Source organism: Setaria italica, chromosome V, assembly GCF_000263155.2.
Source record: "Setaria italica strain Yugu1 chromosome V, Setaria_italica_v2.0, whole genome shotgun sequence".
Lineage (NCBI taxonomy): Eukaryota > Viridiplantae > Streptophyta > Magnoliopsida > Poales > Poaceae > Setaria > Setaria italica.
In genome coordinates, this window is record NC_028454.1 from 44,213,621 (window position 1) to 44,231,634 (window position 18,014).

The 18,014-nt window shown below is 45.5% G+C and overlaps 3 protein-coding genes across 3 annotated transcripts; 1 reads left to right on the forward strand and 2 right to left on the reverse strand.

Annotated features, from left to right (window-relative positions):
- Positions 1 to 2,446: 2,446 nt before the first annotated feature.
- LOC101756112 lies at positions 2,447 to 5,678 on the forward strand. The gene is made up of 5 exons (XM_004970908.3): positions 2,447 to 2,792; positions 2,987 to 3,155; positions 3,251 to 3,317; positions 3,410 to 3,620; positions 5,151 to 5,678. The coding sequence occupies exons 1-5, from the start codon at positions 2,713 to 2,715 to the stop codon at positions 5,359 to 5,361; spliced, it is 738 nt and encodes a 245-aa protein (XP_004970965.1). The 5' UTR covers positions 2,447 to 2,712; the 3' UTR covers positions 5,362 to 5,678.
- Positions 5,679 to 6,876: 1,198 nt separating this feature from the next.
- LOC101756517 (fructose-bisphosphate aldolase 1, cytoplasmic) lies at positions 6,877 to 9,375 on the reverse strand. The gene is made up of 2 exons (XM_004970909.4): positions 9,158 to 9,375; positions 6,877 to 8,245 (listed from the first exon to the last, which is right to left on the reverse strand). The coding sequence occupies exons 1-2, from the start codon at positions 9,183 to 9,185 to the stop codon at positions 7,197 to 7,199; spliced, it is 1,077 nt and encodes a 358-aa protein (XP_004970966.1). The 5' UTR covers positions 9,186 to 9,375; the 3' UTR covers positions 6,877 to 7,196.
- Positions 9,376 to 11,314: 1,939 nt separating this feature from the next.
- Positions 11,315 to 17,976, reverse strand: LOC101756929. Its single transcript, XM_004970910.4, has 14 exons — positions 17,622 to 17,976; positions 16,974 to 17,029; positions 16,704 to 16,878; positions 16,519 to 16,620; positions 16,360 to 16,431; positions 15,630 to 15,746; positions 15,473 to 15,550; positions 14,709 to 14,771; positions 14,519 to 14,615; positions 14,208 to 14,286; positions 12,318 to 12,526; positions 12,090 to 12,235; positions 11,864 to 11,986; positions 11,315 to 11,740 (listed from the first exon to the last, which is right to left on the reverse strand). The coding sequence occupies exons 1-14, from the start codon at positions 17,709 to 17,711 to the stop codon at positions 11,594 to 11,596; spliced, it is 1,554 nt and encodes a 517-aa protein (XP_004970967.1). The 5' UTR covers positions 17,712 to 17,976; the 3' UTR covers positions 11,315 to 11,593.
- Between the last annotated feature and the right edge of the window lie 38 nt (positions 17,977 to 18,014).

Sequence of the window (18,014 nt, forward strand, 5' to 3'; positions counted from 1 at the left end):
GATCCGGTACATTAGTACGGGTGGAGGCTCCACCCGGTACTAATGCGTAACCTTTAGTACCGATTGGAGCTCCCAACCAGTATTAAAGGGGATCATGGGGGCTCCTGTGAAATTAGCCGTTAGACCCAGTACTAATGCTCACATTAGTATTAGTACCAAGTCAAAAACCAACTCGTACTAAGAGCTAGGAGCAATGTTCAGTTTTCCAGTAGTGACAGCATGCGCCCCCAAAGTTTTGCGCTAGAATACTTGTCCTGAAAAGCTCCTTTCGGCGTAGCATGTCTGGATCGTGGAAGCCTAAGAAGTAAGAACCATCGTCGGCATGGGAATGGAATACTTGCATGCTATGCCAAAACAAGATCGAGATCAGGAAACAGCTGGAGCTGCGTTCTTGAACACGTCACGCATGTCCCAATAACCTTGTCGTAGAACGGTAGAAGACCCTGATCCGCACTCCAATGTTCAACCACCCCCTCGCTCCCCCGTCATCGTGCAACACTTGCAGTTAAATAACGATCTCATGTCAACGAGGATTAGAAGCAGCGGTTGCTCTACAGTCTACACACCGGCAGAGTCCACACACGTTCAATTCAACAAAAATGAACCAGAAATTTCAACTAGAAACATGATTTGCCGGCCGTTCCGGTTGCCGCTGAAGACTGATGCAGTATGGTCTTCTCCCTTGATCCCCCTGTGATCACACGTTCAAACCCCCACTATCTCTTCTGAAGTTCTGACTTGCTCCAACTTCCCAACGACGGCCATGGACGCCATCATGCCATCAGAGTGGTGACTGAGATCATAGCTTGCCTCACGCCCTCACCCAAAGAGTATTTTTCTATCTTCTTTTCTTTCTTCCATTTCAAGCCACGGCCAGGCCATCAGTGTCGCCGGAGAACTGAGGCAGCGACAGGATGCGAAATCTCCATTTCATTTTGCTAAGAGAAGAAAAGAATTTGCCAACAAGATTCGTTTTTCCTATATCTTTAGGTGTTGCCGTAAAAGCATTGGACTGAACATAAACCCAGAATATCTGTTGTAGCAGTAGCACTGTCGATTTCGGTAGGACAGGAGCCGGAAATCTAGGGTAAAGCTCAGAAAGGACCTGCAATCATAGAAGCGGGTCAGGATGGTGAGGCAATGCCCTCATCCTCAGGCTCAGCCTGACCTGCCTGCCCCTGTTTTCCTGTAGCCTAGCAGTGCCCACTAGATATTTGACGCTGGTCGCTGGACAGATCAGAGATACAGTGGATTCTCACTTTCTCTCTAGTGGGAATCCAGGGGCCCCGGCCATTGTTGTTGCCATGGCAAGATGGTGTACGCTGTCCAGGACCACGGACCAAACAGAATTTCCGTTCTTGTTTTCATCGTAGATGCACGGCGGAAGCAGATGATCAGTTTTTTTTTTAATTTTATCGGGGCTGATCAACAGAAGTCACCAACAGACAAACAGTGGCAAAACATGTATAGGTCACATGGTGCCGAGATTGCGTTTCCCAGTATGTTAGAAGACGTGGTATGAGTCATACGGAAGTCACCGGTGGTAATTATACCCATTTTTTTTCCAAGTAAACAGTAACCAAAGTTTTAGGCCATAAAAAAACAAAATGGAAATAAATGGAGATTAACGGGTCTAAATGCAAGAGATGGCAAGCTCCTAAATACTCATAACCTCACATGCTTTTCTGAAAATTTGTACAGCAGTACTCCGTAGTACAAGCCTTGCAAAAAGAGGAAAATGTTTTCATTTACAGGAAAAACTCTAAATTGCAAATTACTATACTGCACGTCTGTACCCATCACTAGACTACAATTTCCACGTCACATAATGGATATCTCTTTCCATGGCATCACGGAAATCACAAGGAAAAAGACAGGGGGGTCCCACATAAACCGGCGCGGGGTCCCACCAGCCGGTAGTGAATAGGGCCAGGCGGCCACCTCCCCACCGAGACCCATCCTTTCTGTGTGTCATCTGCGCACTCCCTGTATCCATATCATCAATCTATCCATCCCATTATTTATTCCTCCTCTCTCCTTCTCACATTTTATTTTTCAGCCTTTTCCCCAGAAATCTGAACCTTTTTTTATCTGTAACATATGGGTTCCAACTCTCAATGTAAATTCAAATAAAATTATACACATAAAAAATTCAGTGGATAATTCTTCAGCTAACCTTTTCCCTTGTAATTTTCTTATCAATGACATTTCAAAATAATAATAGAAATTTGGACAAGAGTCGAAATTGGGAGACATCAAAATTGCACCATAACTGCTCCTAATCTCAGCACCATGAATGCCCTATTTGTGCAGGCTTTTCCTCTGCCTTTGTCTCCTTCCCTCCCCTCACTTTATTCCAAAGCTCTTGCACTTCTTCTCAAGCAAACAACCGCAAGTTGCCGAGACATCTCCTGCTCCCTTGTTTATAAAACCAAGGGGACCATGGGCGCAGGACGGACAAAAGCCCCCCTTCACAGTTTCCCTCCCCTCCCTTCCCCTCCCAAAGCTACTTTCCCACAAACCCAAACCAAAACAGCTTGCGTCTTCCATTTCTTTTCTTGTTGGCCTTCTTCTTGCTTGCTTACTCGTTCGTTGCTTCTTGAGCCCCTCTGCGCCTTGCCCAAGCCTCTGAGTGTCTTATAGGCTTGGGAGCTCGTGATAGGGGTGTGGAGGAGACGGAAAGAGGAGGCTGCTTCGACTTCTTGGGGAGACATGTTCCATGGCGGCAGGCCGTTGTCCCTCAGGGGGTCTCTCAAGGCCCTTGAAGCTGATATCCACCATGCCAACACCCTGTAATCTTCTACTCCCTTTTCACTTGCTTTCTGTTCTTTCTTGATTCTCGGTGCTCCCCTTTGCTACTTGATTTTACAGGAAAAAGGTGTAGAATAGAGAAAGCTTGCCCTTTTCTTCTTCTGATTTTATTCGCTTCGTGTTCTATGCATTTACTGATGGATAGGTGAATCCTTTCCCCCTTTTCTTTTTTCAGGGCGCATGCTGTGCACAGGGCGTACGGGGGTGCCTGCGTGCAGATGAGGCTATCCTACAGCTCCATGGCTCCAATCATCCTCAACCTTATCCAGTGGATGGATTGCAGCTGCTCCTTGTCGTACACCCTCCCTAGTTACCTTGGCCTGCTCGAGGTTCTTGTCTACAAGGTACTGAATTGCCCCTGCTAACAGAGCTCTTGAATTCACGAATTGGTCATTTTTGCCGATTTTGAATGTTGACGTGGTCTTGGTTGAACATACAGGTTTATGTTGATGAAGATGCCTCTATATCCACCATAGAAAGGAGAGCAAGCCTGAAGGAATTCTATGGTATGCTTACCACATAGTAATCAACAAGCTGTTCAGTTGGAAGATTTTCTTCTTGTGCTGGTGTAATCTAATTTTGGGACCATGGAATGCAGCTATCATATACCCGTTCTTGCAACAGCTTGAGGGCAACTTGATGGACAAGGACTGCAAGGAGAAAGGGTGGTGCAAGGAGTCCGGCGGCGGCCGGAAGCTTGTTGCCGATGATGACAGGGAGGATGAGTGCGGCATTTGCTTGGATACCTGCACCAAGATGGTCCTTCCAAATTGCAACCATGCCATGTGCATCAACTGTTACCGAGACTGGTATTGCTCCCCTGTTGCTCTTGCTTATCCGTTTGAGGTGTATTATTTAAGTAGCATGATATCTGAGCCAGGATTATTATCAGTTAGGCCCCCATGTCATACGCTACCATAAAAAATTGCCAGCGGTTTGAATAGCTTGAAGGTGATATGGATTTGAGGGATAAGGTTTGAGGAGTCGCGTAAGCATTGACGCAGTCTTGATAGCAAGGGTGGTTCAATAATTTTCTCAAACTTCTGGTCTAATTTGTGGGCTACTTCTCACTCATTGTTGTTGGGGGGTTGGGAGGGGGTGGTTCAACAACCCAACATAGTCTTAATGCACAGTTCTTTTTTTGGGCACGCTCATTACTTCCAGCCTCCATTTAGTCAAATGCTGAAGCTACATTTTCTTGAGTGTTTGAAAATTCTCCATTTTGTTCTTTACTGTAGTTCTGCAATGCCACTTATCGTCATCACCTCATGTGCTGCTCAGTTGGCTTTTATTTGTTTTGTATCACCATGGTGTCTTGGAGCTCTCCGTTTTTCTTATTCTAAGTTTTTCATCCTTCTGTTTGTCAACTAGGAGGGATATGATGTGATCCAAGGTATCATGTGCCACGTTAGGAGATCCATTCTCCTCTCTTCATTCCTTCAGTTGAATGCTGCATTAGCCAGAGCCTAGTGGACAAATTATGGTACTTTGCACCATTGTTAAGAGCCCCACGTTTCATCATACTAATAAAACAATTAGCAATAGTGCATTAATGGAATTGAAAGCAGCCAACCAGGAGAGTTCTGGCCTATAAAATCAGTATATCATTAATGCCAGCCAACAGCCATGTTTACAAACCAAAATTAAAGGGATTGATATGTGGCATGGTATTCTAAATCCTAATTGATGTTCTCTTAGCTGGCAGATCATGCTTGATTGCTTGTGTACCAAGGATGTCATCTGCCAGTCATTATTTGCGGAAAATAAATATATGTCACTATGACAGGTTCTTATAGTGATACTCAATCAACCAGATGGGTAATTAGAAAATTGGCAAAAGTCAATAGCTACACGCTTAAGATTATGTTATGGATATACTCAGTAGAATCGGAGATTAGCAGTAGATTCTTCTATAACCACTGGCCTATCTATTAGTGGCAGTTACTGAAATCCTAGTGATCAGGATGAAGCTAGCTTGGGCTCTGCCAGTTGCCAAAAATCTTAAAAATAAGATATCTTCAAGAGGTGCTGCTTCTCATCCATTTAGAGCATGAATTTAAGGCACAAACCAAGAGTTCATTCTAGCTAATTACCCATGTAGTGCTTCAGGTTTCTGCAACTCTTTACTGAAAGGATAAAGAATAGTGTCTTGTCTTGATTTCCACTGGAACATGAAGAATTTTCCTATTTGGTTTTAGTGCTTGGATTTTGTTTTTACAAGTGAATGTTGCTATCTAGAAGGATCGGTATATTAGCCCTGAACTCTCTCTGGGCCAGTCAGACGCCTCTTCCCTTTGCGTGTTATCCAGTTCTAACTCTGAAACATATCGTGGCTGCAGGTATACAAGATCCCAGTCATGCCCATTCTGCCGAGGAAGCCTGAAGAGAGTCCGATCCCGAGACCTCTGGGTGCTCACCGGCGACGACGACGTGATCGACACAGTGACCTTGGAGAAGGAGAACGTGAAGCACTTCCTCAGCTTCATCGATAGCCTGCCTCTGATAGTCCCGGACAACATGTTGCTGGTCTACTATGACTACCTAGTCTAACAAAGCTCCCCTCTGAAACTCTGAAAGGGGAGAGAGAGATCTGGGAAGAATCAGGGGTACAAGCAGGTGAAAGGGTTCCGGCAGCCGACCATCCTCTGCGGATCGAGTTGGCAAAGCGAAGCCGCTGCTGACAAACTCTCTGTGGTATGCCACTCCATTGCCCTGGCTTTGCATGATGGCATTGTTCCGTTGTAATAATTGTAAAGAAGAAAAATGTCTCGGGTTTTACTAGCTTGACATTTCTCATCCGGCAAATTGCTGGGTTATTCAGAATGAAGAGAACAGGGGCCTGGGTGCTTTCCTGTGCATTTCAATTGTCTTGTGTGTTCAGATAAGTGTTCTAAAACCTCCATAAGTATGTTGGGATGGACAATGCAGGATAGCTCGATGTGGAAATAGAATCGAGCAAAGAACTCCACCGTTCAGTCTGTAGTCTGAACAAATGGAGTAATGGACAGAGCAGAGATGAAGGGCCATACCGCCATACCGGAAGGGCGTAACTAGGATCCGGGTCGATTTGGCGTCGAAGGGCTTGAATACCTCTACTGAAATTCTGCTCTGTTGACATGAACCTGACCGCCACTGCTCATTTTGTATGTTCGGCGGAGCGGCGAGGATGGGACGAGGCGGCTGTAAGCCTGACAGTGACCTCGCTTGCCTTTCATTCAGGTCCTGAAGCGAAATGGAATTCCTCCAGCCACACGCTTCGCTTCCAAACACTAGTTCCAAGGCGGAAAAATTACCTGCATCGATTGCCTTTCATTCAGTACCTGAAATGAAAGGGAATTGATTGCAGCCAAACAGCTCCAATTGCATACTAATTCCAGCCAATTGCATACTAATTACAGAAGGAAAAAAAAACACGGTAAGAATGTGGCTTTGGTGAAACGTACGCAGAGACGGTGATGCCCAAACTATGAGGTCACCTTACGGTATGGCCTGCTACCAGCCTGAAATTGATTTCGCTCCAGCCTGGAAAGAGCTATGGCACGGGTGATGCTGTGAGGCCAGCAGGCCACGAAAGTACGAAACAACTTTGGCAACATTGAATTGAAAAGATATAACACGAAAAGCAGCAGCATACAGATACACCTGACAGTTGGGGTACATCACATCTCATAAAGTACATCCAAGCAAAACTTCTGTTCGAGACTCCCTCCGTTCCATTAAAAGTCGTTCCAACTTAGAGAGTCAAATCATTTTATGTTTGATCAAATTATAGAGTCAAATTATTGTAGTTTGATCAAATTATAGAGGGGATTAAAGATTAGATTGAAATATATTTAATAAAGAAACTAATGGTACTTATTTGGTATCATAAATATTATAATAATACTTATTGAATATTAGTAATTTGATCAACAATAAATTTGACTCTTCCGTACCTAACATCGCATCTACTTAATTTGATCACAGCATCCTAATCAATTCGTTCACAAGAATAAAGGACCGGGCCGAACTTGCCCACGATAATAGAAGCGGAAAATTGCAAAAAAAGCATGTGAGCGAAAAATATAAAGCTAGGTGCTGCAATCCATCACAACGAAGATATCACCCCGACCAACTCAGCATATAGAATGGTTTTGCCGATATGTAACCAGCATTTCAGCAAAGATAAACAAAATGTGGCTGCACGATTCTCCATCGGCAGGTCCAAATTACACGAGATTAATTAACACCAACGAAACTACTTAATATACGAAAATGTAAAGGTAACGAACCATCATCCACAAAAGGGAAGCAGGTTCAGGTTTTCTTGATGTCCGGATATATGCTCTAAGGAGCAAACCACACTCAGCAACAGGTCCGAAACGGATACCGCAAGGAGAGGCAGATCAGTACTTGTAGTCCTTCACGTGGAGGCTCTCAGAGACACCCTCGCCGGCGGCAGCGTCACCCTTGTATGTGCCGAGGGTAGCCTCAGAGTTGGCCTTGCACCTGGCGAGGAAGGCCGCCCTAGCCTTCTCCACGTTCTCCTCCTTGCCAGCCCAGGCCTTGAGGGTGCTCGCCTGGAGGGCACGGCCGAAAGAGAAGGACAGGGACCACGGCTTCTTGGTGTTGAGCTTGTTCATGGCGTTCAGGTTCAGGGTGGCCTCCTCCTCGCTCTGTCCACCTGAGAGGAAGACGATGGCGGGCACAGCAGCAGGGACGGTCCTCTGGAGGGTGCGGACAGTGTACTCAGCAATGACCTCAGGAGTCACCTTCTTGGAGTCAGACCCAGGGGTCACCATGTTGGGCTTCAGGAGGGTACCCTCAAGGAGGACATGGTGCTCGTTGAGAGCCTTGTAGCAGGCAGCAAGGACCACCTCAGAGACATAAGCACAGCGCTCAATGTCATGAGAGCCATCGACGAGGATCTCAGGCTCCACAATCGGCACCAGACCGTTCTCCTGGCAGATGATGGCATAGCGAGCAAGACCCTGAGCGTTCAGGTCAATGGCAAGCTGCGATGGCTCATTGGGGCCGATCTTGAGGACAGCACGCCACTTGGCAAAGCGGGCACCAGCCTCGTAGTACTTGGCGCAGCGCTTGCCAAGGTCATCATGGCCCTGGGTGGTGGTCTCCTTGTCAGTGCCAGCAACCTCAATGGTGCCCTTGTCGACCTTGATGCCGGGGAGAACACCTCCTTCCTTGAGGACATCGACGAAGGGCTTGCCATCCTTGGTCTTCTGGTACAGGGTCTCCTCGAAGAGAATCACACCACTCAGGCACGGGAGGGCACCAGGGCAGCAGAAGAGGAGCTCACGGAGGGCACGGCGGTTCTCCTCAATGTTCTCAACGTTGATGCTTGAGAGACGCTTGCCAATGGTGCCAGTGGACTCATCAGCTGCAAGGATACCCTTGCCAGGGGTGCCAATGTAGGCAGCGTTCTTGATGAGCTCATCTGTAAAATAGCAAGCACAAATGTTTAGCTAAAAAGTAGTGCAGCACATATTGACAAATCACAATCACTACACACAAGAATCAGTCCACTCTAAAAGGTATGAAACAACTATGCCACAAACATCATGACCAGGGAATAAAGATAGCATGGTATAAAATGGTTCATTTGATCAGCTAACATAGATGGAACTTTCTATATCTCAAATCCAGAAGACAACCATGGTACAAAAAGAAGAAGTTCTAGGTTCAATGACATGTGGGAACAGCACTACAAAACATCCCAGGAAGCTACCAGTGCATGCAAGCAAGACAAATGAAAGTTCTGGTGATATCACTTGAAACCAGCACCGAGAGCCTACAATCCCATTCTAGGAGGTACCAGTGCATGCAAAACAAAATAAATGCATCTAAATTTAACCTGGTAATTGAGACCAGCACTGGAATCCACCACACCAGGGCGCCAGTAAAAAGCTAGCGAGATAAACTAAAAAACTACATCCGACATGACCCGAGATAATCTGATCCCAACAAATTCTTGCAATAGGTGTCAATAAGAATCATATACCATGGATCTAAAAAATTAGCAGATCCTACAGGAATTTGAACGATCACAGCGGCTTGACTCCCTAAACCCTCTCTGGCAACCACCTAACCCCTAAAAGCTAAATAAAAGCAGAGCACACTATGTACGGATCTAAATAAATTTCCAGAAATCCTACACCGCTAAGGCCTAACACAACTCAAACAAATCATCAGCATGTTCATATATCCATCTAACACGGCCAGATCTGCTAACAACATCGAGCAACTAATGGATCTACGCTACAGACGATCCAAAAACATCACACAAGCAGATCAACACATAACGAGAAAACAAGGAAGAGGGCGAGGGGAGGAGACGGTGAGATCATACCCTTGTACTTGCCGCAGTAGGCCGACATGGTCGATGCTCGCGGGGAGGCTACGGGGATTGCGAGGGGAGATTGGGGGAGGGGATGGTTTGGCAGGCGGATGGGACGGGGCGATGAGCAGAGAGGTGGCCGGGTATTTAAAAGGGGTCCAGGCTTGATCGAGGGGAAAGAAACCGGAGACGGGATGCGATCTGGGTGCGCCGGGGCGGGGCGGGGCGGCGGATCGAACCATGTGCGGCGCCGGTTCGGTGCTGTGGGCCCCCGGTATCATGTGTGTATTTGCGTTCAAGCCCTCCGAGCCGTTTTTTTGGTTTTTACTGCGAGGTGTATCCAGCCGTACAGCATCGGCTGTATTATTTTGCCCAGCCTTACAGGTGTCAGCAGCCGTATTTTTGTTTTGTAAGCTGAGTCCAAATTGCATCGTCGCCATCTAAGTTTTTCAGCATCGGAAATGTTGTGAAAATTTTAAAAAAAATTGTACTGCCTCTCCAATAAAAAATTGTACTGCCTGTCGGGGGCTCGAAGGAAAAATTACACACGGGCTCAAACCGCTCCCGCCCGGCCGGTTCTCACTTCGCCCAACCGTGCCACCCACCCCCTGTCCCCAACCGGTCCAAAGCATTCACGTCCCCCACCCCCAAAAACGAGACGCTGCGTCGCGATCCGCGGAGCCGAGGCCGACGCCGCGCGCCGCGGGTCTGCGCCGCGCGTGGCACCAATGCGCACGCCGCCGCGCGGACCCCGCGGAGCCACCCGTCACCCGTGCATGCGAAAATGCGACGCGCCCTGGACTCTGTGACGTGTACTCGACAGCCTTTGGACGGGCGGTTTTGTCGCCGGCCGCACGGACAGGGGGGCGGCGGCGGCGGCGCACGAAACCGGCGGTGGCAGGTCGTTTCCGGAGGCGTCGGGACTAATCCTGGCGGCCATGAATCCCCGTTTCGGCTTGCTGCAGGCAGCCTCGGTTTCGCCCGTCCGCCGCTTCCGGAGTCTTGCGATCCGCACACATGGACGCGCGCCCACGGTTCCCTCCGCTCCACCCGACTCCCCAACCCAAACTTGCCTTCCGCCTCCGTCATCCTCTGCTTTTTTTTCCCTTCTCGTGCTCTCTCCCGTTTCACCGCGCTCACGTGCCCGTTCCCTCGCGAGCCCGGCTCGTCCTCGCGTCCCAAAGCATCCTGAGGCCGTCGGATCTCTTGTTTGGGCGGTAGCGCAAGTGGTGGCGGCGTCGCTGTGCCGGACAAGACCCGGACCAGGACCGAGCCACCGAGGACCGTCTCGCAGGTGCGGCACGGCATCTGGTTCTCCGGCCACGGGCTTCACGTGGCGTGACACATACTGCCATTCGGCTCGCCGGTCGCCGTCGCGAGTCGCGACCGGCTTTTCCGATTTTAGAGAGGAAAACAAAGCCGCCGGAAGGAAAAAGAAAGCCACGGCAGCTTGCACTTCCAGAGTTGTGGTCTCTATTCAAATCCAAGTGCGCGATGGCTGCGCTAAGCCTGACCCCGGAAAGGCGAGGAGCAGTGGAATTTCCCGAGAGAGCCGCCATAGGTGACTGGTCGAACGGTACGGTATATTCCCGGTCTTCCACGAGTCACATCGATGCCACGGAGGACCTTGAAACGGATCCCTGTAGGGTCTCACAGGAGACGAGTTTGACAGATCAGTTCGACTTGAAAATGCCATTGATGATGGGGCAGCAGATGTTTCTAATGAGAAGCGACCTGGACGGCATGAGCAATTGCTCCTTTGCCTTTGTCCATCATCATTTTTTTAATGAAGCAGCAAAAGTAGAATCTTGCGACATCAAGATACAATAGTGAGTAGATGTCAACTCAAACAGTTGTTCAGGGACCATTCTCAGATTAAATACTCAAAAGGGTCCAAGATAGGAATACAATTGGATGTCAACTGGGCTGCAAGAGATGTTTAAACCGAACTGTTGATGTTTATATGCAACTCAAGCAAATTGAATATTGACCAAATAATGCTTGTATGCTGTTGTCAAGCTTAAGAATTTGACCTCGCAAAAAAAAAACCACATTGCAATAATACAATTATTATAACCAAATTAATCGCGTCCACACGGACTAGTAAATGGAAATAGATTTATCAGTCACACATCCCTATCATCCGTTCACAAACTAACAAGAAACCAAGAACGAAAGAGACCATCTGTCAATATGGAACATTTCACTTCTTCAATCAGGCTGTTACATATCTATAATGTTACAGGAACTATGAGGTGCAAACCTTTCAAGTGGTGCCGCTTGAACACCACAAAATTTAATATGAATGAACCTAATAATCAATAAACAATCAAAGAAAGAGGGAGCGGGAAAGAGGGAGGGAGGGAGGGAGGGAGAAAAGGATGAAACAAAAGGAGTGTACAACAAGAGGCCCCATCAAATTGAGGGGTGAATTCCTGGTTGGATTTCCTACACATCATATTTCTTTGGCTGATGCCATTGCGCTAAAGTTCTTGACAGGTAACCAAGCAATGATTTATTAGAGGGGTATGTCCTCTTGCCATATAGATGCTTCCCTCCAAGATCAGTATACTTCGACCTGTTCTCTCTTTCGATCTGCAAAACCATTAAAATGAGATGTACAGGGAAACCGAGACATCATTTTGCATGGTGAATTTTCTTGAAACATCGCAAAAGAAAATAACAAAAGGAAAAATTCCAAGAATGTGTTGCATGTACCTTGCTTATTTTCCCATCTCTCAAATAGTATCTGATACCAGACCAATTAATTGACTGGGAGAAATGTGATCGGAATGCAGATATAGGGTAGAGAAAATTGTCTACCAAAACAGCAATGAACACCTGAAATTGAAGTCCGACAGAAATAAGGTTACTAAAAATGTTATCACAGAAAAAAAAAATTCAGGGTCCTAGAATTATTTGGTTTTTTGAAGGTAACACTCACAAGCCCCCAGTTGTATGAATCAAGAGATACATTTGGTCCTTCGGGAGACAACATATTGCACAGTTGAATTTCCACCTTTGTCAAATTCCACATTGAAACAAGTTCTATGAGAGTGCATATAAACAAGAGGCCCACTAGGTGCAAACCTGAAATAGAATGCCAGACAAAAGTGGGATGAGATGTTTTGACAACAACAAAGTTTGGGATTGAGAGGGCCGAGGAACTGACCCCAAGATGAATCAGATGCTTCCTTTACAATTTTGCTGTACGGCGCTCGCAGAGCGGTCAAAAGATGCACCAAAGCCATAATATAGGGCCAAACAAATCCCCATGACAAATAGCAATGCGATGTAAATAATGCACGGTTCATCAGCCAGTTGACATTTGACACATATGACTCAAGGACAAAAGTTTGTTTCCTGAGGTAATTCCAGTACCTGCATTAAAAACAAACATGTAAATGCAGAACACGATGCCAATCAAGATGCATAGATTGGTCTTAGCATAAGCGTTTGCGGAGTAAATGAAAGAAACCCCAAGTGTTGTCGCACAAGTAGTAGAAGTTCATGCTACATTAGTATGTGGAAGTATAATTCCCACTAGGGTATTTTGGCCTAGAGACCTTGACACAGCACAATGCCACAGGTAATGGCGCATTTAAATATTTTACTAGCATAGGCCAGGTAGGCAAGCTTCGACCAGCCTGGCTGAGCAAGACAAGGTAAGAAAAGTCCTTGCTGACCTCCCTTCTCCCATTTCCCTTTCTTCTACCTCCGACCAAATGAAATTCCAAACCAAATCCAGCACCAAAACGTGAGATACACAACCAAAACAGGAGGCATGGGACGATGGCAAGCATGGCCAGTACCATGGCTCTGACACGCATGCGCTGACTGTGCGGCCTTGCCTTCCACTTCTGCTTCGCTGGCTCCCACACGCCCAGCCAACTTCGATTTGTGACAAAGAGGGCACCAGTGACAGCAGAAGGTGCCAGATTGCCATGCGATTTGTGCGTCAATTGGAGCTGCATGGCTTCTATTTTTGCTTCTATATTATGTGTAGCAGGCTTTGAATTTTGCTTCGATATTTCAAATTTGGGAGCAGCTCAGCCGTTGCGTGGATGTGGTAAGAAACCAGTTGCTGCACCGCATGACCTTGCTCATGCAGGAGAGCCGAGCTGATTTGGCTCTCCTGTGTGAACCAGGATATACTCGCCAAGCCAGGCAAGATTGCCGACCAAAGCAAGTTTCTCACTTGCTAGTCGCTACCAAACAGCAGTCCTTGCCAAGCGAGGCAAGGAAAGGGGCTTGTGCAGGAATCAAACATGTCCTAAGTCAAGAGCCCCCTGCGGGGCCTGCCGTTGGAACACCTACACATCTCTAGCTGTGCAATCACTGTTGCACACCAGAACCCAGAACCGTGCCGCACTGTACCAAGTATTATGTATCACTTACCACTACACATAGGGAGAAAGATCTTTTTCCAAGTATTTTTCAATGGCTAGAGCATATTGTATAATTTGATTCTTTGCTTATTTTTCACTGACCCATGAACATATCCATCTTGTTTTTTTTGATAGAAAATATGCTGTGTGGGACTTTCCAACAGTTCTGTGTAAAAAATATATATAATATGCTCTTTTGGCTCCCATTTCTAACCTACCCAAACTTGCTTCGAATATAAAAGCTTTGTTGTAACAACAATACGTAATTTAGTTCTTTTACTGAGTGCAGATCAGATGCATATTTTTCGGAAGCATAGGAACTCTTGGGTGTTTGAACATACAAGACCAAGCATTACAGAGTTGCTCCGGAAAGTGGCTGATGAGTGTGTTTTGTGGGGCATGGCTGGAGCTTCTAAGCTTCAGGACTTCCTTGCCAGGTCGCTATCCACAGCCAATTAGGCTGTGCTGCTAGGTCGTTATGTGATAGTTTCTGTGGTGCACCTGTAAGCTAGAGGCTTGTGCGTGTATGTGTGTGCGTGGTGTGCGTCTTTGTTCTGGGCCTGGCCTTGGCTAGGCCCCTTGTTCTTTTTTCTACCTTAATGAAATGACACGCAGCTCTCCTGCGTTGTTGAAAAAAAAAGATGCATATTTTTCAAATGCAAAATTGGCAGTACCTGGAGAAGCTAAGATCACTGGCAAGAGGGTGCGGAAACACAGCAACAGGAGGTGAGGATATGAGCCTTTTGTGCTGTCCTGTGAAAGATGCATTCACACGTTGTGTGGTCAAAAGCATATACCGAAAACACATAAAATTGATATGAACAAAGTTAAAAGTCCCAAATAGAAAAAGGACCGAAGCATCATAAGCAGCTCTGGGCCTTTAAGCATAGTAAACGAATGGGTTTACCAGATTGTATTTCATCCTTAATACAAAATTTTGGGTTTCTGTAACAAAAGAACATAACTCCTTGCAAAGAAGAATTACCTGCTATTGCAGCCAATGTCATATCATCTGAGTAACCACCATCTCTTAATCCACTGACAACACCATATCGGTCTTGCCTAAAATCATCAGCGTGCATCTAAAATAAAGTCATGTTAGAAACACTACGGACGACTTAAGTACATACAGAGCAAATATAGAGAGAATTTTCTCGTTAGGAAATAAACTATACCATCATACAGCCACCCCACAAGAAGAAAGTCTTCCCACCAGTTGCAAATCCCATCGAGCAAGGCTGCAGTATGGTTATTGTCACTAAATTGCAAGGAGAATCAACGGTAAAAAGAACACAGTGAACATACAGACAAAGAACTATATAACTAGCTAGCAAAAAAACTCAAAGACAGAATGACAGGGTAACGTATGCTAATGAGGAGATGCTGCGCAGCTAAAAATAGCGTTGCTGTTATGCAAACCTTTAATTCACAAACAATCACATAGTTAAACAAAAGAGAAGCAAAGCACCATGGAAGGGACAGATACTATTTCATTATAGAACGAATGATGAAAATTCTCAAAGATGGCATTTTCCAACATTCATGTTGCTTAGCAAGTATTTTGGTGGAATAATAGGTACTGCACTTAGCAGATAACATGATTAGATCAATAACATATGCGATCTTTTTTAATGAAGGAGAGATTTGTTCGAACAAAAAAAAATACAAATGAAAAGGATCAAATATCTCAGTGTATCAGAAGCAATTGGATGTCAATTAAAAGCTTTTTTCCAGACATGAGAAAAGGTTAATAACAAAATTATTCATGCGTAAGGCAGTAAATTGGAATAAAAAACTTAATCTGCAGAATAGCTGTGAACTGTGAAGTGAATTTCAGTTCAACTTTCTTGTACTTCATGAAAGCACAGGCAGGCACCCACAACGTTGGTTCATTGGATAACTTTGCAGGATATTAAGTTTTAATGAGAAGCCAACATACCATGTGATATTCATATATGCAATAGCTGCCCAAACTGCCAGAAGGCAAGTCAAGGGGATATCCTGTTTGTATAAATATCTGCCAGCCACAAAAGCATACAATGTCAACACAGAGAAGGCAATAGAAGAAGGAAGGAGCAGTTCAACAAAACACAGACCTCAGGATTCTTCTCCATTTCTTTTGTGAGGGCTCCAATCGTCCCAGGGTGCAGTCTCACATCATCGTCAAGAAACAAGACATACTTGGTATCCTTATGCATCTTTTCAACACCTATCTGTTTCAATTTGATAAACATGAGTAAGAGTCCATTAACCAGTTATTTTAAACTTATTGCACTTTTTGGCTTTTTGGTAAAAGAAAGCTAGGCCAAGATATGACCATGTAGTAACTGCAATAAATGTTAAAATTTCTGGCATTTAAGTTTCTTTTCAGTACAAATATCCTCATGCTTGCAAGGTATACAACTATAGCATTTACAGTTTACCGTGTTTTAAGATTATTTAGATAATCCAAAGGGTGAAGATGAATGATAGGTAAAAGGAAGAAAAGCAAACCAGAGCAAAAGAAGAACATAGTATTGACTATTCAAATTCATGCATATTTAACAACTCCATTTAACACGCTAGGCACATCTACTAGCATAAGCTAAAATGAACATTCAATATTGTCTATTGTGAAAAGACAATGGAATGCACAGTGAAGAAAACAACGACCTTTACATAAAAGGGGAACATAGTAGAACGCATTGTTCAAATGCATGCACATTTAACAACTCCATTCAACACGCTAGGCACATCTACAAGCATGAGCTAAAATGAACATTCAATGCTGTCTATCATGATAAGACAATGGAATGCACCATGAGGAAAACAACATTCTCTACATACCAATTGGTTGTGGATTTTCTGGCTACAAGTTGTTGAGAACCCAGCCACAACCACCTTCGCCTCCAAATTGTCCTGAAAATTATATCTAATAAGGTTACAACAGACGAAGAGAGTTTGAAGGATGCCATGACTATTAATATAATGATGTAATCCACCTACCTTGTACTCTGAGATCAAACGGGAAACGGCATGATAAGCTGGATCCTCTTTGCTCTCTACTACAAACAGGAATTCCAGTGGCCCACCATAAAGTGATGTAATCTGTGGTTTTATGGATTGTAAGGGCACATGATAATTAAAAACATAACATCGATTATTATACACATCTAGCAGTCTGATCATACCTGAGTTCGCCAATTTTGCAAATTATGTTCGCCAAAGCCCTTTAAAGGCATAATTACAGAGACTCTAGGTAAATTCTCCTGAACGGAGTGCTCAAGCTCATCTATGTCATCACAAAGAAATGCAAAACTATTTCCATCTAATTGTTTGCGCCTCATGTTCAGTATAACCCTTTTTCTGGTAAGAGAGCATAGATTGTAAAAGAAAATCAGCTGCTACATTATTTCCGGTCTCATCAAGTAAAACCTTAAATCACAAACTCCTTTCTTTACCTGACAATTGAAGCGGCCGCCCATCCAAGAGCAAGTACTAAACAGATCACGCAACCCTACACAAATGGGATAACCAGCATAGAAACAAGGAGTAAGTTATAGTATGCTAGTAAATGGGAAGCACAAAAAAAATGATGTAAAAAACTCAAATAATTCCAAACTTTAAATGAGTCTACATGACTATTACATGCCATATACTCGTGGAAATTCAGAATGGACCAGAAAGGTCAAATAGCCTACAATTGGTAGCGCATAGCATATGAAAGGAGACAAACTGAGATCGACAAAGCTTGTCGGAACAAAACCGACAAATCTCCAAGCATATACACCAATAGCCGGTATATAATTTGTGTGGAAACATTTCCTGGCTTTTCAGACTTAAGTAATCAAACTTGTCCATCACCCCATCTCACAATTACAACAATCCAAAAGCACAGTTAACTAGTTTCCCCAGTATCTTCCAACATCCAGAATACAGTTGCGCCGTTACAAAACACACTGGTAATTTCCTATTGGTTGGAGAACAAAATTGAAATATTCTCCGCCGGCCAAAATTATCCCTCGAAAGGTACACACAGAGAACAGAACAATTCCGCGCCGCCGCCCACAATCCAGCCACAATGCGGAGCGCAGGGGGCGGGGGCTCACCTGGATCTGGATGGCGATGGCTGAGGTGCTAGAGAAGGCGCGGCTCGCGGCGGCGAGCATAGCGTCGGCGGCGGCCTCCATCGCCGCCATTGCCCGCGGGCGTTCCCTCCCCTCCTTTGAGCCGCGGCGGGTTCCCTTCCCGAAGCTTCTAGACGCTTCTGGAGAGGGGAGGAGGAGCGAGAGGCCGCGGTCTCTCGCTGGATCTCTCTCCCCGCCGGGGCCTGGCCTGGCCTGACCTGTCTGAGCGGTGAGAGGAGGAAGAAATCGAAGCTAGGGTCTCGTCGGAAATTTGTATGCGCTGCCGATGTGTGGGGAGAGAGAGGAGGCGATGGTTGATTTGGGCTGGCTGGGTGGCCTTTGTGATTAGGGCCACGGCCCTGATTCCCAAAATGC